Source organism: Bubalus bubalis, chromosome 3 (genome assembly GCF_019923935.1).
Source record: "Bubalus bubalis isolate 160015118507 breed Murrah chromosome 3, NDDB_SH_1, whole genome shotgun sequence".
Classification (NCBI taxonomy): Eukaryota; Metazoa; Chordata; class Mammalia; order Artiodactyla; family Bovidae; genus Bubalus; species Bubalus bubalis.
The window spans coordinates 46,043,059-46,067,393 of record NC_059159.1 but is presented as its reverse complement, the minus strand read 5'-3'; the positions used below and the strand labels follow the sequence as shown (position 1 = coordinate 46,067,393).

Sequence of the window (24,335 nt, the reverse complement as noted above, 5' to 3'; positions counted from 1 at the left end):
CTTTGTTGTTATTACTCGTTTTGTTGTCTCTCCTCCTCTCTAGACCTCTGGACTGTGTAACCCAGAGGGAGGAGCTGAGACTAACTTTTTCACCATGAAAACCCCAGAAGCAAGTACAGTGTCTGGCACACAAAAAAGTGAAAACAAAGTATTAATCGCTCAGTCGTGCCTGACTCTGTGGCCCCGTGGACTACTGTCCGACTCTTTGTGACCCCGTGGCCTGTAGCCCGCCGGACTCCTCTGTCCATGAATTCTCCAGGCAAAAATACTGGAGTGGATTGCCATTCTCTTCTCCAGGGGATCTACCTGACCCAGGGATTGAACCCAGGTCTCCCACCTTACAGACAGATTCTTTACTATCTGAGCCACCAGGGAAGCTCTTGGTGCTCAATAAACATGTATGGAATAAATGGATGAAACAACCCACAGATGTGCAGACTACATACAACGGTGCATACGCACATATACAGGCATACACACCCCTAGTACATGTAAGCAAACACACACGCACACGGGAACACATGCAGAGATCAGACGGCCAGTGCCCCGTCCAGAGCCCAAGGTCAGGACGTGGACATCACGCCACTGACACGAGTCTCTTGGATGGAATCAGAGAGCCTCTCGCCTCACAGCAGCCGTTACTTTGCTATCAGTCTATCTGTCCCATTTATGGTTGAAATAAAATGTGTCATGGTTGCTTCACTGGAGACCAATGTAGACGTGGAAAGAAATGGAGAAATATCGGCCCAGCTTGCATTCTGGCTCACTGACTTGGGGGAGCTTAAGGCATAAACCAGTTTAGACTTAATTGACTTTTTTATTGGGCTTTAATTCACTGGTACTTTTCCAGAGACTGACTCCAACAGGCCGATGCAGGGTTGAACAGTCTCTGGGGTTGCCAACCCACCTCGCCCTCTCCCCACATCCTCAGGCCTCTTCTAAACCACTTCTCCATGCAGGATCACCCTTGGCCCCGCGGTGATGGGAGGAATCAGCTGTTGGTGCCTGTCTGCTCCCCCTTGGCCTCCATCTTTCACCCCTTCCCAGGCAGCCTCTCCTGTCATAACTCCCTTCCCCCAAGGGCATTTCAATTTAATGCAATCACATTGATGGAAAGCTCATTCCACGCCCAGCCCTGTGTGGGCTGCTGGGATACAGAGATGAACAAGAAGGAATCTGTGCCCTCTGGGAGCCTGGAATCAAAATGACAGGCAGACACATAAATTTCACAGTGTAAGAGACACCAAAAATTAACCCACCAACCAGGTCCTGCGATTTGGGTAAGCCTGCCAGGTGGGATGCTTCCACTTCCTCTCGAAGGAGGAGGGAGCTTGCCAGGCAGGGTACTCCCTGGAAGGACATGCCAGGCAGGTGGAACAGCAGGTGCAAAGGCATGGAGGCGTGAGAGAGTGGAACTTGTCCAGAGTACTCTCCAGAGCTCCCATGTGGTACTGGGGAAGGAAAAAGGGCAGCAGGGTTCAGTGAATGAACTCGAGCCTGGGGGGGTCAAGAAAACTGGAGTCCAGTCCTACTTTTTTAAAAACAAACCACTGCAATGTTTTGTTTCTTTGTTTTTATTTGCCTGTGCCTGAGTCTTAGTTGTGGTGTGCAGTCTTATGTGTTTCTATGCTCCTTTTAGGAATGGAAAAATTAGACTCTAAGACATTACAAGAAATTTTACCATTGGCAGGGTATTATTCCCAAATCAGCCCTTTAAGCTCATAAGCAGAGATCAGTATTCAAACTTAAATCCATGGTCCTTCCGTGGCCCCAAGAATAAAATACTGTTGCCGTGATGCATTTGGGAAACAATGAGGGACTTTGGGAAATACAAAGGCTGGGATCAAACCGGGGGCCCCTGCCATGGGAGCACAGCGCATTAACCACTGGACCACTAGGGAAGTCCTTCCAGTCCCATTTTTGCCACTAATTAGCAGTGTGACTCTGGGTGAGTCATTTTCCTTCTCTTCATCTGTAACATGGAGAGTTTGAACTCACTAAGCTCAAAGATCTCCTCTCTCCCGACCCCAGCACCTTCTCGTCTTCTTTGGGTTGATGGTTCTCTGCTCTCCAAAACCAGTTGATGATGCTGGTTTTGAGTTTCTATGAAAGAAGCTGACCGTAGAAAGCCCCATGTAGACCTGCTGGGTCTAAGAAGCCAACAGTCTTATAGAGCAAGTGTTGGTGCCTGCCCTGGTCTTGGGGTAGGAAATGTACTGGAGACCCCCTAATTAGAGCTCTGCTCTGAGTCCCGAAGGCTATAAGGAGCTCTCTGCTCAGCTGAGTGGGAGAGGGAAGTCAGCACCATGGAGCACTTATTCCTCAAGCAGGAAAACCTGCTTTGCATTTCCTTGTGTTTAAAAGGATGAGCTTTAGTTATCTGGGCAAGTTGTATGATTAAGGCAGGACTGAAAGTGGGGAAATGCTTTGCAAAGCTTCAAAGTCCCGTGCAAATGTAAATGCTAATTCGCCTTTAGAGTAGGGTGACCGAGCCTCCCAGTTGGCTTGGAACAATGCCAGATTCCGTCTGTTGTCTCAGGGTGATTACTGAGAGTATCCCCACCTGTCACACTCAAAGGTGCCCTCCTTGGGGCATACATGATAGAACCACCCTGGAATGACAGCAGGGAGCAGCGTGCTCTAGTGGAAAGGAATGGATGTTGGTATTATGCTGACCTGGATGTCAGTCCCACTCTTCCTCGGATAACTGACTGGAACTTTCTGAGCTTGGCTTTCTCATATGTAACATGAGAATCTAACACCTTCCACACTGTTGTTGTTGTTCAGTTGCTAAGTCATGTCCAATCCTTTCAACCCCATGAACTGCACCATGCCAAGCTCCCCTGTCCTTCACTATCTCCCAGAGTTTGCTCAAACCTATGTCCATAGAGTCGATGATGCCATCCAACCATCTCATCCATCCTCTGTCATCTCCTTCTCCTCCTGCCCTCAATCTTTTCCAGCATCGGGGTCTTTTCCAATGAGTCAGTTCTTCGCATCAGGTGGCCAAAGTAGTAGAGCTTCAGCTTCAGCATCAGTCCTTCCAATGAATATTCAGGACTGATTTCCTTTAGGATGGACTGGTTGAATCTCCTTGCAGTCCAAGGGACTCTCAAGAGTCTTCTCCAGCATCACAGTTCAAAAGCATCAATTCTTCGGCACTCAGCCTTTTTTATGGTTCAATTCTCACATCCATACATGACTACTGGAGAAACCATAGCTTTGACTATACAGACCTTCCACACTGAGTCTCTTGGAGGAATAAAGGAGACATTGCCTGTAATTTCCTAACATTATGAGCTTGATATATGTTCTCTTGGCTTCTATATCCTTGGCAACCCCATACAATTCAGTGCCTGGTGTAGAGGAAATTGAATATTGACTGCACGAATGAATGAATCCATCAGTCAATCAAGCACATAAGCAGAAGTTGGGGCTCCCCTCCCCGCACCCCAGCTCCCTCTCTGTCGAATGAGCTGAGACATTCTGAGAACTGGGACTCTTCTCCGGTGAGTAGAGGGTTTGATCCTTAACCAGCCTCTTCCCCTCTCCTGCATCCCAGAGGCTTCTCACAGTCCTTGCACTGATACCTCCCTGCTCTTGCTCTTTCAACCTCCATTCAGCTTCTGGGTCCTTTTTCATTTCTTTCTTATTGATGGCAGTTATGGGGGCAGGGCAGTTCTTCACCTCCATTCTAACCCCTGCCCTGAGACATCAATATAGACCTTACACAGCCTTTGTATTTCCCAAAGTCCCTCATTGTTTCCTGAAGGCATCACGGCGATAGTATTTTATTCTTGGGGCTATGGAGGGACCATGGATATGAGTTTGAATACTAGCCTCTGCTTATGGGCTTAAAGGACTAATTTGGGAATAATAGTATGCTTATGGTAAAATGTCTTGTAACCTCTCAGAGTCTAAGTTTTCCTCCCTAAAAGAAGCATAATAACACAGAGAATCACAATGAGGATTAAATATTATACATAACTGCCTGTGTAGGCTGTCTCACATAATGCTTGGCCTTCGCCCAGCATCACGGTCTTCACATCTGGCCTGAACCACTTTTCCCATCTCAAGCTCTACTTCCTGCCCTCACCCCAGCCTCCCTTCCAGCCCCGCCAGCGTGCTCCCTGCTCCCAGAGCGCCCCAAACACCTCCCCATGCCTCTGTGCCTACGTGCCTCAGCGCGTGCTGTTTCCTCTGCCCTTCCCCACTTTGGGTGTTCTGCATTTCTCCTCCTCCAGCCAGCCACAGTGCAGATCCATCCCTTCCACAGAGCCTTGTCAATCTCTCAGATCATAGCCTGTCCCTTGGCCCCACCCTGAGTCCCCCCAGAATATTCGACTGATCCCCCCCACCTCGTACCACATCCTTCCTTCTGCGATTGTCTATTGCAGCTGTTTGCTTACTCTCCAGTCTGCCCCCAAAGGGGTTATAGGGTCCTGAAGGTTAAGAACCTTACCTTATTCATCTCTGTATTAGTCCCCTACGTACGAACGTTTTGAGTTGCAAACTTTCAAAGATGTGAACGTGCGTTCCGTCAGTATCAGGCGTGAGTGAAACTGCAGCTTGCCCTCCATCTCCTATCACTGATGATCCTTCAGCTCTGCCATCTCCCACCTCCTCTCCTTCCTGCAGTCAGTAACTCTTCTTGTCTGTTCACTTGATGCCAGTCCCTGTAGGCAAAGTGTTGTACTATATATACCACTGTACTTTTTAAAGAACTGTAATATAAGAGAGAGTGGAATGTTTTCTTCATTTTTTGTTTGTTTTTTATGTATTATTTGTGTGAACAGTATTATAAACCTATTATAGAACAGTACTATATAGCCGATTGTATTAGTTGGGTACCTAGGCTAACTTCGTAGGACTTACAAACAAATTGGACTTAACAAATGTGCTCTCAGAAAGGAACTCATTCGTACGTGGAGGACTTACTGTAACTAACCTCAAAAACCTTGTGAAACAAGATAGGGCATGAGCAAATAAAATTACAGTTCCAGCCTTGATTTCTAGTTCCATCATCAGTGGACTAAGCCAACCCAGACCTGACTTGCACTCCATGCACAAAGACATGCAGGACAACGTACAATTTTTTTTTTTAATTGTAATACAGAGCCAAGCTCTAAAGAAAGGGGAACTCCAGGTACCAGAAATGAGAAATCCCTGGAACCAAGACACCTGCCTTATGCCAGGATCCAGGAATAGCCACTTCTCCACAAAGAGGTCTGGAAAACTCCATCTACCTACCAAGGAAATGGATCTCTGTGGGAGCTCTCGGTGGCGTGTGTGCGTGTGCACGTGTGTGTGTGTGCCTGTATACCAGGGTGTACACGTGTGTATGTGTGTGCCTGTGCTTTGCTCAATTCAGATAAAATCTCCTGAGTGCCTACTGTGTGCAGTCCAGCCCTCGGTCCCCTCCCTCTGCTGGACTGTGTGCATCCTAGGAGGGACGTGTTCACTGCTGTTCTGAACACTTTCCCCATATTCTCACTTAACTGCATGGCAGCCTTGCAAGGTGGAGGGTATTACAAAGAAGAACTGAGGAAGGGAGATTAACTCCCAGGTCAGGGCAGAGTCAGCTTTTGAAAACAGACACTCTGAACCCTTGCATTTAGATGCCTTGGTACACAACCTCGTGCCAGCAAGTAGATGTGCAAAAATGTTTATTGAATGAAAACTTGAATAAGTGGCCAGATGGGCTCTCGGAGCTGTTCAGGATTCTGCGGGCAGGGTGGGGTGGCACAGGCCCAGTCCAGGCATGAGGGCCCTGGGATCTAGCCCAGCTTTCTGTAAAGAGTGCTGATTTTATCTAATTTATTTATTTTTAAAGAGTGACTTTTTTTTTTTTTTTTTTTGGCTGCACTGGTTCCTCGTTGCTACACGGGCTTTCCTCTCATTGCAGCGAATGGGGCCTACTCATCATTGTGGTGTGCCAGCCCCTCGTTGCGGTCCCTTCTCTTGTTGTGGAGCACAGGCTCTAGGGCGAGCAGGCTTCAGCAGTTGAGGCGTGTGGGCTCCAGAGCACAGGCTCAGTAGTTGTGCTGCATGGGCTAAGTGGCACGTGGGATCTTCCCGGACCAGGGATTGAACCAGCATCTCCTGCATTAGCAGGCGGATCCTTTGCCACTAAGCCACCAGGGAAGCCCCCTGGTGCCCATTCTAAATGAAATGGACTCCTCGGGCCTGCAGATGCTTAAGAGATGGTTTCTCATGTCTCGAGATGATTGCATCAGGCCCCATTTCCTCCGAGGCGCTTCTCGATTTTTTTCCCCCTCCCTGTTGTGCATCTGGCTCTAATTCCTTTCCTGGGTCCCATTTGGTGGTTACCACTTATGTTCTCAAACGCGCCATTAGGCATCTGATGTATGGTGTGTTCAATGGGTGGCCACACTGGTGCTCCGAGCCGTTCGTGGAAATGCAGAGGCTACTGCCGCCTGCTGGGAGCACCGCCTGTCGACCACAGCTGTCCACTGGCCTCTTGGGGGTCTATGAGCCCAGCTGGGGGAGGACAGACTGTCCCCCATCCTCACAGTTTCTCCAGGAACATGAGCCCCAGAGTGAACAGGTCTGGCTAAAGCACCTGTCTCCACATTTAGTTCAAGCATCCGTTTGTTTGCCTGGAACCCATTTATCATCCCCCGCCAACTATGTGCCAGGAGCTGGAGATAGTAAGATGAAAGTGCCTTACCTGCCCTGTGGGATTCACTGTGTGTGACTCCAGGCCCGAATGGGCTGGGCTTAGCGTCTGGGGTGGGGTCACAGCTGCAGCCAAATGGGTCTGGGATCCCTGGGGGCTGCCAAGAGGCAACTGTGCCCTGGCAATCTGGACACACAGCTCTCCAGCACAGGGCATCTCTATAGCAACATCAATGAATCAGGGTACCGTGGACACTCCTGGAAATGGCCTGGATCCCAACAGAATCCTGGAATGTCATCAATGGAAGAGTTCTTGTAGATATTTTCCCCCTGCATTTTAAGTCACGTTGACCCATTCAGACACCCCTCCCTCAGCCATCCCTAAAATGTGGCCTTAAGTGGTAGCTGATGAAGGAAACAGACCTTCAAGTCCATTCTCTTTTCCCCACCAGAGCCAGTCCTTACTTGGGCTCATCTCCCCGTTACAGGGCTTCCCTGATGGCTCAGTGATAAAGAACCCGCCTGCCAATTCAGGAGATTCAGGTTCAGTCTCTGGGTCTGCAAGATCCCCTAGAGAAGGAAATGACAACCCACTCTGGTATTCTTGCCTGGGAAATCCCACGGACACAGAAGCCTGATGGGCTATAGTCCCTGGGGTCGAAAAGAGTCAGATACACAGATCCCACAATGTAATGACTAAAACAACCACCACCTTATAAGTAGTAATAACCCTAATGAGCATGGCTGTCTAGGTGCCAGGCACCCCAGGATTATTTAATCCTATGAGGTAGGTCTGATCTCCCATTTTTCAGATAAAAAGACTGAGGTAGAGTGCCTTACTCAGATTCACTCAGCTAGCAAGCCATGGCATATGGCTCAGAGCCTGAAAACTCAGACTGCTTTCCAAACCTGCAACTCTTCATCTTGACTTGGATCCTCTCTTCACTCCACACCCCTCTCCCCCCAAGTCTAGCAGCCTTCCTAGACACCTTGGGTATATTCCCACCTCCATCCCCAGCATCTCCCACTGTCTGGAATGAGGGACTGTGGCTCCAGTTCATGGCTCTGGAGAGTCCAGCTCTCCTCCAGACCCTCAGCCCGTGTGGTACAGTCTTGACAATCCCCATACCCAGGAGAAGGGTGAGGTTCCTGACCAAGGTTATCTGGTTCAGGCTCCTGCTCCTCGTTGTTGTTCAGTCACTCAGTTGTCTCCGACTCTTTGCAACCCCATGAACAGCAGCACGCCAGGCTTCTCTGTCCTTCACTGTCTCCCAGAGTTTGCTCAAACTCATGTCCATCGAGTCGGTGATGCCATCCAACCATCTCATCCTCTGTCATCTCCTTCTCCTCCTGCCCTCAATCTTTCCCAGCATCAGGATCTTTTCCAATGAGTCAGGTCTTCGCATCAGGTGGCCAAAGTAGTGGAGCTTCAGCTTCAGCATCAGTCCTTCCAATGAATATTCAGGATTGATTTTCTTTAGGATCGACTGGTTGGATCTCCTTGCAGTCCAAGGGACTCTCAAGAGTCTTCTCCAGCACCACAGTTCAAAAGCATCTGTTCTCCTGGACTGCCCTCCAATAGCCCAGTTTCTTAGAGGGTGGGGGGTGTTGAGGATACACAGCGAATTTGCAAAACACTTCTAGTGATATGGAGCTCACTGCCTCTCAACACAGCCCCATTGATTCACCTCTGCTCAATAATGAACATACACCAGCTTTTACTTATGAAAAAATTTAAACATATACAAAATCAACAGGAGTGTACAATGAACCCTATGTGCCCACTATCCAAATCAAACAATATTGATACTTATATATTCTTGTTTCCTCTGTACCTCTGCTCACCCCTCTCCCCCACTTTAGGACAATGATGATGATAATGATTTAACATTTCCTTTTGTTGTTGTACAATGTATGCATGTTGAAATGCACTGATCTTACCTGTATTGTTTTGACAAATAGATACACCTGTGTAACCCATAGCCTTATGATGTAGAATATGTCCATCTCCCCAGAAAGATTACTGCCTGTATGTTAACTGGTAATTTCTTTCCTTATGTCCAACCCAGGTCTTGACACTCTTCTCCATGGCAATGCAGAGTAAGTCTATTCTCTCTTCCAAATGATATCCCCTCAAATATTTACAGATAGCTATTGTGATCCTCCTTAAGCCTGTTCTTTTCCCTTCTAAATACTCCCAGTTCCTCCATTTAGTCTTTGTTCTCAGAAGATGAGAGAACCGGCTGCCTTGTTTTGATAAAAGGAAGCCTGATTTTCTCCTCACCGAATCTCTCTGCAGACCATCCAACCTGGAGCCAGGAGGACAGACAGAGGTCTTGCCCCTTTGCTAAAATTCCTGCTTTGAAGGGAGCTGGTTCATGGGGGGAGCCATACAGGAGTCCTCACTTCATACAGGTTTTGATCAACTCCGTCGCGTGCAGATTTCTTTCTTTATAAGGCAAATTGCATCATTCTCTCTTAAGTTAATCATTCAACAAACTTCTACTGAGTACCTATGCTATGCTAGGCTTTGCATAGAGCTCTTGGATAAATAGTCTCAGAATTTGGGGATGGAGCGAAAAATAGACAAACAAATGGAAGTATTAATTTATTCAGCATTCACTGATTTCCTGCTAAGTCCCCAGAACTAGGAAGGACACAGAGAATATGGTAGCACAGAGGATGCTCAACGCTGCGGGACGGAGACATTCACCCACCCAGCAACTTGCAGTGGAGGCAGCTGACAGCTCTCCCTAAAGCTTACAGGGGTTGGGAGAAGGAAATTAACTAGATATTGTCAAGGTGGAACCTATAGGACCTAAACCTGCAGAGAACTGCTGACCTGCCACTCTCTGGTTTGGTGGAATAGGGTTGTAGAATTTCAGGTGAATTTTGAGGACATAGCAAAGACTCATAGGCTTTCCAGGTAGTTTAGTGGTAAAGAATTTGCCTGCAATACAGGAGACATGGGTTCAATTCCTGGGTCAGGAAGATCCCCTAGGAGAGGAAATGGCAACCCACTCCAGCATTCTTGCCTGGAGAATCCCATGGACAGAGGAGACTGACAGGCTACACAGTCCATGGGGTCGGAAAAGAGTCAGGTCCAACTTAGCCACTAAACAACAAGAATGACAACAAAGACTCAAATCAGTGACACTCTCAGGCCATCCGGGAAAGCCTCAAGCCATCGCTCCGCCCCTGCTTAGGAAGCAACTGGCACTCACAAGGTTTCATGCCCTGACTTGCAATGAGTCTAATTTATATTCAGGTACATTGGAGTATGCTCAGGTGCAAATCCTAGATTTTGCTCCATTGCTGAGAAAGAGCCTGGATTTCTTTCTGTCATTGTTGCCTACCAGGACACAGAAAGCCCAGGTTTCTCCATCAGACAGATGGGTGGAGCTCCTGGCTCTGCCTCCGACTTGCTGCATGACCTTGGGTGAGTCCTTTGGCCTGCCCCAGATTTTGTTTCTTCTTCTCTGACAATGGGAGTAGTAGGAGGGTTTCTGAGAGGGTTGAATGGAACGGTGCATTTAAGCACTTGGCGTGGCATCTGACTGGTAGCCAGCATTCCATCTCAATTATCCATCTAGAGAAGATCTGAAGCTATTATCTAAAAGCACTCACCAAACAGACTCTGACCTCCCTCCTTGCACCCCAGAAGACCAGACAGTTAACAGGGCTGGAGAGACAGAAAAGTCTATTAAGGAATTCACACTTGAGCCTCCAAACAGCTCTTCAGAACTCCCCATGAGCTGGCACGGCCATCATTTCATTTGGTCTCCAGGGCATCTCTGTGAAACAGGTACGGCCGGTCCACTTAACACCTGAGAAAGCAGAGTCACAGAACCAGAAGCTGGAAGTGCCTGGACTTCATTCCCATCTGACCTTGAGAGATATTATTATTCCCATTCTTCAGATAGAGGAATCAGAAGGTCAGAAAAAAATAAGTCATTGGCCCAAAGTCACATGGCTCAGGACAGGCAGAACTGGGAACGTGACCTGGGTCTGTCTCAGTAAAAATAAATAAATAAATAAAAGCCTCTGATTTTTTACAGCTCTGTGATGCCTCTGCAAGTAACTCACCCTTTCTGAGCCTCAGTTTCTTCATCTGTAAATAAGACAATAGTGTCTATTTTGCAAGCTTGTAAGAACAGGCTATCGTGCCACTTTCATCATGGATGTCTTTCTTCCTGTCTTCATCTGACTTTGTCTGGAACAGGGCCCAGACTAGGGTGTACAAGTTGGATACCCAGGTGCAAAATTTAAAGAGGCACTCACCACTCTCAGTCCCAAGAATTGAATACCTCCTAAAATTCTGTGCCTTGGCGCCTCACCTTTCCCATCCTAATCTAGGCTCTGGTTTGGAGGTAAGGAGATGTGATAGGGCTGTTGTGGTGGAGGAGTGCAGAAAGGATGGGAAAGGCCTGAGTAGGTCATGCTGATGTCAGAGCAGTAGCTGACGGGCTTTCCTGGTGGGTCCAGTGGCTAAGGCTCCAAGTTTCTGATGCAGGGGGCCTAGGTTTGATCCCTGATCAGGGAACTAGATCCCGCATGCTGCAACAAAAACCAAAGATCTCATGCCTCAACTAAGACCCAGCACAGCCAAATAAATAATTGTTTTAAGTCACCCATAAAAAGTAATACAGTAGCTGGAAACCGGCCCTCTGCAAATGCACACAAGCTCAACAGGACTGAAGGGTTACAGCAAATACTACAGAGGTGGACCTTGCATCCTGTTCATTGTCCCTCAAGAGCTGCATCCTGTAAATTATGTGTGGGAGTCAATGATGGCCTTACAGCGGTTCTGTCTCCTTGACGGCCTGAAGTGTTTTTTCCTCCATTTCTACCCCGGCAACTGAGGAGACTGTCCGTGTCTTACTTATCTCTGTATTCCCAGGATCTCGCAGAGTATTTGACACATGATAGTACTTCATTAGATGTTGAAAGAACAAAAGAACGCTTTGTCTTTCATTTTTGAAAGCCCCTAATCATCTCAAGCCCTTTGATCCTTCAATCCTAAGTCAAGGAACTGTGGTTCCGTGAAAATTATTCCCAGTCGCCTGGGAGTCGAGTCCACCGATCTGAGACAGAAAAACAAAGGGATGGTCAAGAAACATTAGCCCAATTTGAAAAACTCATGAATGGCAGAATTGGTACTTGGTTCCAAAGCTTATCGGAGAAGGCAATGGCACCCCACTCCAGTACTCTTGCCTGGAGAATCCCAGGGACGGTGGAGCCTGGTGGGCTGCCGTCTCTGGGGTCGCACAGAGTTGGACACGACTGAAGTGACTTAGCAGTAGCAGGAGCAGCAGCAGCAGTCCAAAGCTTATACGTGCTCTACCAGGGTGCAGAGCGGCAAGTCTAAGCAATTTTCAACACTTTATTTATTTCTGACTGTGCTGGGTCTTTGTGGCTGTGCATGGGCTTTCTCTAGTTGCGGTGAGCAGGGGCTACTCTTCGTTGTGGTGCGAGGGGCATCTCTTGTTGCAGGGCATGGGCTCTAGGGTGCTGGGTTCAGTAGTCAAGTACACGGGCTTAGTTGCTCCCAGTCATGTGGGATCTTCCCAGACCAGGGATCAAACCCATATGCCCTGCATTGGCAGGTGAATTCTTAACCACTGGACTACCAGGGAAGTCCAGCAATTTTTTTTTTAGTATACAAAGTCCTACTTCTGCCTCTGTCACCAACTACAGTCCCTTCTGCCTAAGCCCCCAGAACTGTGCCCCTCAAGTTGCCCTCCAAACCTGCCCCAATTCTCAGGCATTGCCTCTTATTACAGAAACGCTGTCACCATCAGCAGTACATTCTTCTAGCACAAGAAGGGCAAATAGGATTCAACTCACTTGCCAACTCCAACAGTGGCAGCCAGAATTATTGGGCTTAAAAAAAAAAAAAACAACTGTGAGACTCAGAGGGAAAGAGTGCTGTGATCCATTAGTTATGTCTGCTATGGACCTAGGAAGGAGCGTGGTATCATGCATGCTGTATATCTTCCAGTCAGGTCTTAATTCCACACGCTGGGAAAGCAATCTCACTGAACTGCCTCAAACCCTCTGCACTTGTGAATCTGCCATGCCTTTGAACATTCATAATGCAAGCTTTGCTATGGAAAGTACATGCTGCTCAACCTCCCGGAGAAGGCAATGGCACCCCACTCCAGTACTCTTGCCTGGAAAATCCCATGGATGGAGGAGCCTGGTAGGTTGCAGTCCATGGGGTCGCTACAAGTCGGACACGACTGAGCGACTTCACTTTCACTTTTCACTTTCATGCATTGGAGAAGGAAATGGCAACCCACTCCAGTGTTCTTGCCTGGAGAATCCCAGGGATGGCGGGGCCTGGTGGGCTGCCGTCTATGGGGTCGCACAGAGTCGGACATGACTGAGCAACTCACTTTGACTTTTCACTTTCATGCATTGGAGAAGGAAATGGCAACCCACTCCAGTGTTCTTGCCTGGAGAATCCCAGGGACGGGGGAGCCTGGTGGGCTGCCGTCTATGGGGTCGCACAGAGTCGGACACGACTGAAGTGACTTAGCAGCAGCAGCAGCAGCAGCAACCTCCATGATCAGTGAGGGGAAAAAACTAGAAGACAGTGACATTCTCTGAGCAGTTCCTGGAGAAGGTGAAATATGTTTTTAATGAGAAAATATGAAATCAGAAAGAATGTGGTATGAGGATTTTTGTGCCATGTGGGTTGTTACCTATTTGACCTTTTCTTGATCAGCTTTTAGAATCAGCCTGCCTTGGGACTGTTTTCAGCCCTAGCATTAATTGGAACATCTGCTTTTCTTCCGTAAACATCATAAACCATCATTTGGTTTTCACCCATGCATCGTTTCTGTGCAACCCTGTAGAATAATGTGAAATTAACTAGGAACACAATAGAACACATTTCTGATCCCTACTTTTTTCCTCCCCCCATCCCACACCTGCTTCAGAAGGTGAGTAGTGAGGCAGCTGCAAGGAACAACTCGTGTCTTATCTCAGGGTGGATCACACAGGTAGAAAATGCAATGGGATAGGAAGCCCACACAAGCCCCCAGGATAGAGGCTGGAAAAGTGGGGGAAAGGTGAAGTTCAGCTGAGCAGAAATACCCAGCTGGGGTGATACAAACTTCCTATAGAGGAATACCCTAGCAATGTCCCATCTGGGCATGGCCACAGGGAAACCAAGTGGACATATATTCCTGTAAGTCCAGCAGGCAGAAGTGGGCACAGGGCTGTAGTCACAGGATCAGGCAAGCAGTTGTAAAAAGAACTTGTAATATGGACCAGGAACCCAAAAATCACATCATGTAAGAGCTGAGATTTCAGAACCCAGGAGCAGAACCCATACATTATCTTAACTAATGTTATTGAGTGAGTACTCTGTCGGGTACTTTGCATCCATTCTCTTGTAAGTAATCAGAACATAAACTAAGGTGTGCCTCACCTCGAGGCTCTGCACCCCGAAAGAACCAAAGGTGGCAGAACTCGGGGCTACTTCCAGTGCATCTGGGCAGCTGCACCTTGAACACACCCTGCCTTCAGAAGGTTCTGCGTGGGAACTGGCATGGGCTGGGGCAGCAGGGATCATGTCAGCAGGGTTAAGAAGGAAGGAGATGAACACGGTGATGGGCTGCGGACAGTTTGTGCTCACTCTTTCTCCTTCACTTTTTCTGCACTTCTGCCCTCCCTCAAGGCAGGGAAGCCCTCCTGGGTCCTGCTCCCCACATCTGATGACAGCCAAGTGGATGGTCTTCACAGTCAGCCTTGGCTCCCTAGGAATGTGCTCTTTCTATTAACCCCTTGCCTTGGCCCCATATCCCCAGGGTTGGGCTTGGTGACCTGCCGGCAGTGGACAGATCAGAAAGCCAGGCTTGGGGGGTTGGCGGGGGTCCTGGGAGACTGACACTGGTTTCCTTGGAGAGAATAAGATGCCAGCTCCTCCAAGTCACTGCTTGTGTGTCCTGGTGATTATCAACTGGCTAACAGCTAAGCTCCACTCTTCATTGTGCACGGTGTCTGGCACATAGTAGGTGTTCAGCCGGGATAATCTGACTCCAAGGTCTGTCCTTCCTGCCTGTCTCTTAGTAGAGCCCATTGTTGTTTGTCTAAGGGGTGGGAACAGAAGGGAGCTGGAGTGAAGGGCTGGTAGGGCTCAGCAGACATCACTGGCCTCTCTGACATCAGCATGCCCCTGTAAAGACCAGGAGCCAGCCTAAGGGATCTGTCTCAGCCTGCTAAATATCGCTGGGGTCAGCAGCCCTGCCTCTAGAGAGAATTCTGTATGAGCCCCCATAATCCTCCCATCCCTACCCACCAGACGGCTTCTTTCTGTGCACTCCACCCAGAATCACTCTGCAGGACCACCTTCCCTACTAGGTGGTCCCTAAAGACTTGATTCTTCTCTGCATACCCAATGCCTGGGGTGGTGCTAGAACACAAGAGATGTTCTGTAGAGTTCACTAGGCAACTGAATGGATGTGCCACAAATGTGGTCCCAGATGGAACAACATCTCAGATTCCATTTCTATAGGCCAATAACAATGCTTTCACCTCCCCTGCCCCTGCAAGGCTTAGCCATGATACTGACCACAGGCAAGAAAGTTCTCTGCCTGGGCTGAAAACTTTTTTTTTTCTATGAAGCAATTTCAGATTCATAATGACCTTTTTGATTTTTACAAGAATTCTATTGGAAGTTACTCTTACCAGCATTGCCAGGATGAGGGATCAAAATTCAAAAGGATGAAATTACTTCCCTGAATCAGGGCGGAGCCAGCATTGGAAGCTGAGCCTGTCTGGTTCCCAGTTCCATGCTTGAGTCTTTTCTTGCATCCAGACACCTGCCCATTTCACACCTGGCTACTGTGTGCCAGGCGTGGGGCCAGGCACTGAGATGCCAGGGGTGAAAAGGACACAGCCCTTACTTCTCACAGGAGACAGACGGTGGAGGACCCAGCAGAAAGAGCAACCAGCCTGTCCTGAAGTCTCCCTGGAAACCTCCATCACCCAGACACCCCTCCCCGTACCAGCCAAGCTGGTCCACCTTGAAAGGCTTCTAGCTGCCCTCAGCCCGTTTCATAACCCCAAGTCAGGCCCAATTTGGGATGTTCACATGAGGGCTCAGGAGGGATTCATCGGTGAAGGTCTGGAATTTCAAATGACCCTCCTGGCGCCTTCAAGTGCCCCTCTGCCTCTGTGAGCCGTTCCCCAGGGGAACATTTGCTCACAAAACGTGTGACTTGGAGAGCACTCAGAGTCACCCTTGCTACCCTCTGTGCTGTTTTCCCAGCTGACAGATTGGCAGTCACCTGATGCTCTTTTCTTCTGCATGGGGCTTACACATCTCTTCCAGTGCGGTCTAAAACTCTCTGGACAGTTGCCCAGCAGAAAAGCCCCGGGCTATGTTTCAGGCTTGGAGGAAGGAGACAGGAGCGCTTCTTAGTGAAACCAACACAGCATATGTCACATCTCTGCATAGAGGGGCAGGGACTCAGTGGAGGAGAGGGGCGTCGCAGTACCACATTACATGCTCAAATGATGCTAAGGGTTCCTTTAGCGACCCATGAATATAAAGGGAAAAGTCAGGTGAATCTCTCTCTAGCTGGAGGATCTTGGATAAGGGCTTAGCCTCGCCGAGCCTTGATTTCTCATCTACAAATTGGGAAGAATACCATCTACATTGGTGGGCTCTGTGAGCCCTGAAAGATAGAAGGTCTATAGGGGACTTCCCTGGTGGTCCAGTGACTAAAGACACCCTGCTCCCAAAGCAGGGGGCCCTGGTCAGGGAACTAGATCCCACATGCTGCAAGACCTCACATGCCACAAGGAAGATTGAAGATCCTGCATGCTACAACTAAGACCCAGTGCAGCCAAAGTCTTTAATTAATTGGTTAAATTATTATTAAGAAAGATAGAAGGAGTATAAAGCAATCAGCACAGTGCCTGCCTCGTGGTAATGCCCAGTGACTGGACGTTCTTCTCTCCCTTCTGAAAAGGAACCCAAAGATGAATGGTATTAATGACATCCTAAAAGAGACTGTGGCCTCTTGATTGGGATGAAGGGACAAGTGGTTGCCAAGGGGCTGCATTCCCCTCATCTCCTTGGTTCCCAAGGACTCCACAGCCACACGGAGGTGCTTTCTTGGGTACTTGTTGAAGTCACCTTTTAAATCTCCCTATGGGGTAAAAGCACAGTCACGCATCTGTCCTTGGAACATCATAGGCGGTCAAAAATTCCTGTTGCGAGATGAGTGAGTAAGCATTTTTCCTAAGATGCAGGCCTCGCCTTCCAGGAGCTGACCAACTATAGGCCCCTCCTCATACATGCATCCCTCTGCCGTATTTAATTCTCAAACGTGCTAATTGACGACCACTTCAGAAAACAAATGGAAACCACCCCCCACTGAAACTCTCATACAGTGCTGATGGGAATATAAAACTATACAACCATTTTGGAAACAACTTGGCCATTTCTTAAACAGTTACAGACACACTTACGATGATATGATTCAGCCATTCAATTCCTATGCACTTACTTAAGAGAAATGAAAACTTATCTGTACAAAGACTGACCTATACCTGCTATAGTAGTAGCTTTATTTGTAATAGCCAACCCAATGTCTATCAATAGTTGAATGAATAAATCCTGCTATAGCTGTGCAATGGAATACTACACAGCAATGAAAAGGATTGGATTACTGATAATCTTCCACCCCTCCTTCCAAGAAAAGAAAACAAAAATCAGTTTCATTTTGTTTACTGAAAGCCTGGTAACCCATTTAACAGACTGTTTTCCCCCCTCTGTGTAAAATGTGTTAAGGCAGGGTCCTCAACCTCTGGGATCTAATGCATGATGTTCTGAGGTGGAGCTAATGTAATAATAATAGAAATAAAGTGCACAAGAAATGTAAGGCACTTGAATCATTCAGAAACCATGCACTCCCCTGATTCCTGGAAAAGTTATCTTCCACAAAACTGGTCCCAGGTGCCAAAAAGGTTGAGGACCGCTGGGTTAGGAGATTTTGATAGAGAAAGCCAGAGCAAACAAAACAGTGGGCTTTAGCATGTCCATTATTTTGAAAACAGCCAAACAAGAAATTTCAGCAAATCACTGGGAGGAAAGTTCATTCAACTCAGCGGAGGGGAAAGGCTGAGTTTTAGAGGAGGTTTGGAGCAATAGGATATAACTTCGTTCAAGCATAATAAGCAAGACGAGACAAGGAAGCCACTGCCTCAGAAAAGCCCTAAAGGTCAGGATTAATGAAGGCTTGGAAGGTTTGAAGCTTACAGGCCCAGTTGTGTGCTGGTAAGTGGATATTTCTACAGTGCTTAAGGGAGCTTATACATAATTTATTTTCTTAAGAAGGTCCATGTGTAGAAATGTTGTTTGCACTACTAATTGGGCCAGAAAACTGTGTCTTCAGGGATATCTTCTGTCCCTAACCTTTTCCATTGTGCATTTCCTGGACTCTGAGCCAGGCTGCCCCAACAGGTCACACTGGGCCTGGATGCTGGTACCCAGGCCAGCAGGCATTGCTAATCTTTTTTATTCCTGGATGCAGGGCCCCAGGAAGGGGAGCTTAGCCATCATCTCCAACCCCCATCATGCACAAACAGAAGGTTTTAGAGGAAGAACACAGACCCAAACCCAGGTCAGGTCTCAACTCTGGCCCCGAACTAGCTGTGTGACCAGGGGCAGGACACTCTACCTCTCTGAGCCTTAGACTCTCCACGGGCAAGATGAGACATTTGGGCAAGAAGATTTTTTTATGTTTATTTGGCTGTGATGGGTCTTAATTGTGGCACATGGGATCCTCATTGCATCATGAGGAACCTTTGGTTGTGGCGAGCAGGCTCTCTAATTGTGGCCTGAGGGCTTCATTAGTTGCCGGGCTCAGGTTTAGCTGCCCCACAGCATGTGGGATCTTAGTTCCCCAATCAGGGATCAAACCCGTGTTCCCTGCATTGAGAGGAGGATTCTTAACCCCTGGACCACCAGGGAAGTCCCCAAGATCTGTGGTGCCTGTACTTTCCTGAGATTCTCCTGACTCTGAGATATAACCACCACTCCCACCCCCATTACCAAGCTCAAGACCCCTAGTGTTAGCAAGGCACCAATTTTATCAGTCTGCTGGGAACAGAGTAGCTGTAGCTACGAGGAAGCAGCAGCAAAGAACACAGGCAATGGAGTGAGGCAAAGATGACTTACACCCTGGATTCTCTACTTACCAGCTCTGTGACCTGGCTCAGCCTCTCTGGGCCTCAGCTTCCTTATCTGTAAGATGGGAGTGATAAGACCAAACTCATAAGGCTGCTGCAAAAAATTAATGACAGCAGATAGAATGTGACTGGTGCTCCAGAGAGGGCAGCCAAGCCAGTCTGTGACCTCAGGGCTGTTCTAAGAGCTCCTGGAAGGCACAAGACCCTCTCCCCATCCCCACATCCAGATTTCTTGGATTTAGATTGTGCCAAATATGAACAATTCATGCCAAAACACTGAATAACTTAGAAGAAGTGGACTGGTTTCTAAAAACACACAGCCCACCAAAACTGAATCAAGAAGAAATAAATAATTTGAACAGACCAATCACTAGAAGTGAAATAGAATCTGTAATTTAAAAAAAAAAAAAAAAAACACCTCCCTGCAAACAAAAGTCCAGGGCCAGACAGCTTCACTGGGGAATTCTGCCAAACATACAAAGAAGAACTTATACTGATCCTTCTCAAAATCTTTGTTTAATATTTATCTTTATTTATTTATTTGGCTGTGCCAGTTGTGGTGCATGGGATCTTCCGTCTTCATCGCAGCATGCAGGATCTCTAGCTGCAGCATGCAGGATCTCTAGCTGCAGCATGCAGGATCTTTTCGCTGTGGCATGCCAGCTCTTAGTTGCGTCTAGTTCCCTGACCAGGGATTGAATCTGGGCTCCCTGAATTGAGAGCTCAGAGTCTCAGCCACTGGACCATCAGGGAAGTCCCTCAAACTCTTCCAGAAGACTGAACAGGAGGGATCACTCCCAAAGTCATTCTATGAAGCCACCATCACCCTGATACCAAAATCAGACAAAGATACTACCAAGAGAAGAAGAGTACAGGCTAAAACGTGCGAACTTCAGACTATGGTGGCTGTCCACTGCACCAGTGACTGGTTGCAATTCCATCCAAAAGTAGATTTCAAAGTGGATTGTGTGCATCAAAGCATTGCCCTCTCTTACAGAACTCTGTGGCCCCAGTAATCTCATCGGCTGCCCTGGGCTTTTAGCAACAGGCTTAACATTCTTAAGGAATAAGTAGTCAGTGGCACACGGTGGTTTTCATCCCCTGTAACTACTTCAAAATGAGCTTGATGGGACTTGCCTGGGGTCCAGTTGTTAAAAATCCACCTTCCAATGCAGCAGACACAGGTTTGATCTCTGGTCAAGGAACTAAGATCCACATGCCTGGGGACAACAAAGCCCAACATGCCACAACTAGAGAGCTTGACAGCTACAATGAAGACCCAATGCAGCAAAGAGAGAGAGAGAGAGATGAGCTTAGTATTACTGAAACACAGAGAAGATAGGACCCCTCAACACCTCCCATTCTTCAGTTCATCACTGACCTCACCCCATAACTCAAATAACTTCTCACTTCTGCTGAAAAGGACCTAGTATGGATGCATACCTCTTAAAGATGTCTATTATGTAATCTTCCAAACAAATCCACTTGCATTCCCTCATTTAGATGTTACAACCACGTGGCAAGGTTATCTTGCTTAATTTGCAAACACAAAAACTGACATTGGAAAAAGATGTCATGTTCAAGGCCACAGACTTGACAAATAATGAGCAAGGTGCTCTGATGCCTTTCTGTCTGACTCAAAATTTCAGGGTTCCTCCCTTGGAACTTCCTTGGCGGTAAAGTCAAACCCATGAGTCCCAGCTCTACTACCTACCTCTTCACTAAGTCTCAGTCTTCCCAACTGTAAGATGGGCATGTGATAATAAGATGCCTTCCCATCAAGGTAGTCGGGACCATAATTAGGAAAAAGATAGTTCCTCTGAAAATGCCAAGCAGGGGCCAGCACAGAGTAGAGGCTCAGGAATTTTTAGTCTCCTTCCCTCCAACTTCTTGGGGCCATTGAGAAAGTTGAAGCTGTACACGTGTCATCTCTCAACTGCAACACTCAGTGAGCAATGAAAATGATGGTCATGGGGTCCATCTTTATCTCAGGCTTCCCCCCACCCCCCACCCCTGTCACTCCTGCAGATCCAGGTTTGATATGTGCACCATTAATTCTTACAAAAGGATCCAACTAAGAGCTATTCTTGATTCTTAGCAACCTTGCAAATTCAGCCCTGCCATCCCAGATGAGGCTGTCAGCGCTTACCAGGAGAGCAGAGAAGTGCCTCGGAGAATGGCAGGTCTGAAGAAGCAGCGAGCTCTGGCCTGACAGTCTAGACTTAAATAAATTGTCTTTTGTGGCTGGGGGCGATAAGGCCTACGTTTGAAGCGCCGGTTACTGTTACACATCATTATGCACAGCAACGGGGAAGGAGAGCGGCATCTTGTCCTGAGTTTCTAGCAAAACTGCACTGTGGGTAAATAGCTCTCAGCCTTTGATGTTGAGCAAAGAGGAAAATGATCCTCCCCGAGAAGCAAGAAGTGAGACAGGAGCGGCGGGCTGAGGCGGTGCAGGCAGGGAGGCCAGCGGAGAAGTGCAGTCTGTGTGCGCCTGCCTGGCTCTGAGCCCCTTCTTCTGCCCCCACGAAGGTAAACTGTCTCTCCTCTAATACCCTCGAGGAAAAGCAAGCAAAAACACTTAGGAACAATTAAGCAGGGAGCTGAGAAGACCAGAGCAGAGAAAGGGAGGGGAGGGGAGTGGAACAAGATATCAGGTGTGAGTTCCCGCCATAACTAGCAAGGAGGGCCAGCACTTAAGGGCGCCTCCCAGAGGTGGGCGAGGGAATGGGAGTAGCAACCCCTTGAAGCCCATTCATTCATTCATTCATCCAGCAAGACAGACCCAGCCCCCACCCTCTCCAACAAACAGTCCTATAAATCACCATCTAGTTATATACTTTAATATGCATGAAAAAGCAGCAGTCCCCAACCATTTTGGCACAAGGGACCAGTTTCATGGAAGACAATTTTTCCACGGACTGGGGTGGACACAGGGTGGGGTTGGGGGTGTGGGGGGTTGTATAGGGATGTTTTCAAGATGATTCAAACGTATTACATTTATTATGCCCCACTGATCTGATCTGACAGGCGGCGGACCTCAGGTGGTAAAGCAAGGGCGGGAGGGAGTGCATGCTAAGTCGCTTCAGTTGTGTCTGACTCTTTGGGACCCCATGGACTGTAGCTCACCAGGCTCCTCTGTCCATGGGATTCTCCAGGCAAGAACACTGGAGTGGGTTGCCATGCCCTCCTCCAGGCGATCTTCCCAACCCAGGGATCGGGTGTGCATTTCTTACATTGCCTGCATTGGCAGGCAGGTTCTAGTGCCACCTGGGAAGCCCAAGGGATGGGGAGTGGCTGTAAATACAGATGAAACTTCCATCTCACCACTCACCTCCTATTGTGCAGCCGGGTTCCTAACAGGTCATGGACCAGTACCGGTCCATGGCCAGGGTGTTGGGGACCCTAGCTACAAAGGGAAATACTGGGAGTGCAGGGCTTGTACCTCTTTACAATCTCCATAAGCCTTGTATGTAGTAGGAACTCATGCATATGACTATTGATTGGCTGATGGAAAAAGCAAGGCAGAGAGGAGCAGTATAGGGCTCAGAAACATCCCAATGACAACGACAACATGCCCAAAAAGATCGTGTGTGTTAGAACCAGACAGACGCGGCTCTGAATCTCAGCTTCTCTACTTAATAGCTGTGTGACCTTGGGCAAGTTGCTTAACATCTCTGGGCTGTGGTTTTGTCCTCTGCACAATGGAAACAACAAAATCCACCTGTGGTTACTGTTGCATGTGATAGCTGCCCTGGTGAAGGAGCAAAGGGGGAAAGTGAGGAGGGATGTTATACAACTTGGTCCATGAGCTCAGGACGGCTTACTGGAGGAGGCAATGGATTGATCCAGTCTTGGAGAATTGCAGAGGTTGCCCAGGCAGAAAAAGGAACAAGAGCTGTTACAGTAGTGGAAACAGCAACTAGAAAGCCACAAATAGGCGAACCAGCAGGGCACATCCAGAGGTGCCAGAGTTGTTTAATGTCGCTCCACCCACTCACTCATTTATTCATTCACTTGTCCACTTGACATATATTTCTGGAATACCCCCAGGTGCCAGGCCCTGTGCTAGCCATCAGGGGTAGATTCCTCAGTGCACATGCAGAGGTAACCACCGAACCCTGAGCTTATCTTCCAGTGAATTCCCATGGACTCAGATGGGAAGAGAAGGATGAAGCAGACAGAGAGAGCATCACAGAAGGCTGGGTGTGGAAGGATGGCCCTGGAGCTTACTCTTAGGGGGATGGGCAGCCCTGATGGATTTTAACCACAGGATTTATATAATCAGGTTTGCATTTCTGAAGGAGTGAGCCATGATTCACTTAAAGGATGGGCTGGAGAAGGTTGTCTGGAATCCAGCAGTCTAGCTAAGAAACTGCAGCAGCCCAAGCAACAAATGATGGAGGTCATTAAGTTAAAGCCGTGCGGAAGAGAAAGTCAAGTCGGATGCAGAGACAGTGTTGACGGGCCCTGCTGGTTGATTGGATGTGGGGTGAGAAAGAGGAAGAGGGGACACCTGCTCTGAGGGTCTGGTTTGAGCCCCTGGGCAGGGGGCAGTGCTATTCCCTGGGATACGGTGCACAGGAGAGCCATCCAGTGGGGTGTGGAGGCTGAGGAAGCCTTGATCCCACTGGGACATGCTGGCAGTTGGGTGTCTCTGGGTCCCCCTGAAATCATGCGTATCAGGCAGCTGGATCAGTGTGTCTGGAGCCCAAGAGAAAGCTCAGGGCTGGAGGCACAGATTACAGGATAGAAAGCATACAGACAATGCTTGACACTTGAAGGTGGACATGGCTGCCCCCCTCCCCTCCCCCCCCTGCCCCCGGGGGTGGGGGTGGAAAGGGAAGGATTAACAGAGGGAGAAGAGACCAGACTCCATGCCAACAAACCCCAAAGGGTGTCCAGATGTGTTCTTTGATGCCAGAATCCAGCCCATTAACCCGGGGTGAGGAATCACTGGTCCCCAAGAGGGTTGACTATGACGGGCTGTGGGGACGCTGGCCTGCTGTTGGATTTCTGGGGTTCCCAGTCTGTCTGGAGCCCAGTCCAAAGTCACCCACGTGCTTCTTTCTCTTCTCTCCCTCAGGTGTTTACAAAATATGGGAAGTGTTACATGTTTAACTCAGGCGAGGATGGCAAGCCTCTGCTCACCACGGTCAAGGGGGGGACAGGCAACGGGCTGGAGATTATGCTGGACATTCAGCAGGATGAGTACCTGCCCATCTGGGGCGAGACAGGTGAGCCGGGCCAGGGACCGGGGCAGGGGGTGAGGGCGGAGGGGATCGGCGCCGGAAAACCTTTGCCTGGAGCGGGTTATCTTGGCCCACACGGTGAAGGACTGCTCTCCATCAAGGGGCGGGTGATATGCCGGTGAATGGGAAGGATGTCCCGGCACAAACTGTGATGCCCTGAGTTTTCCTTGGATTTCACTAAGTGGGAGGGGGCCGGTGATGGGGATACTGGAAAGGGAACGCGGGTAGGATGAG

General features: G+C 48.5%; 1 protein-coding gene across 2 annotated transcripts in view; it reads left to right on the top strand.

Annotated features, from left to right (window-relative positions):
* The window catches only part of ASIC2 (acid sensing ion channel subunit 2), a 1,251,793-nt gene that overhangs the window by 1,131,817 nt on the left and 95,641 nt on the right, over positions 1-24,335 (top strand). For both annotated transcript variants that reach the window (XM_044939542.2, XM_006059463.4), the window contains exon 2: positions 23,936-24,086. In XM_044939542.2, the coding sequence (XP_044795477.1) occupies positions 23,936-24,086 (151 nt within the window). The remainder of the gene's footprint in view (positions 1-23,935; positions 24,087-24,335) is intronic.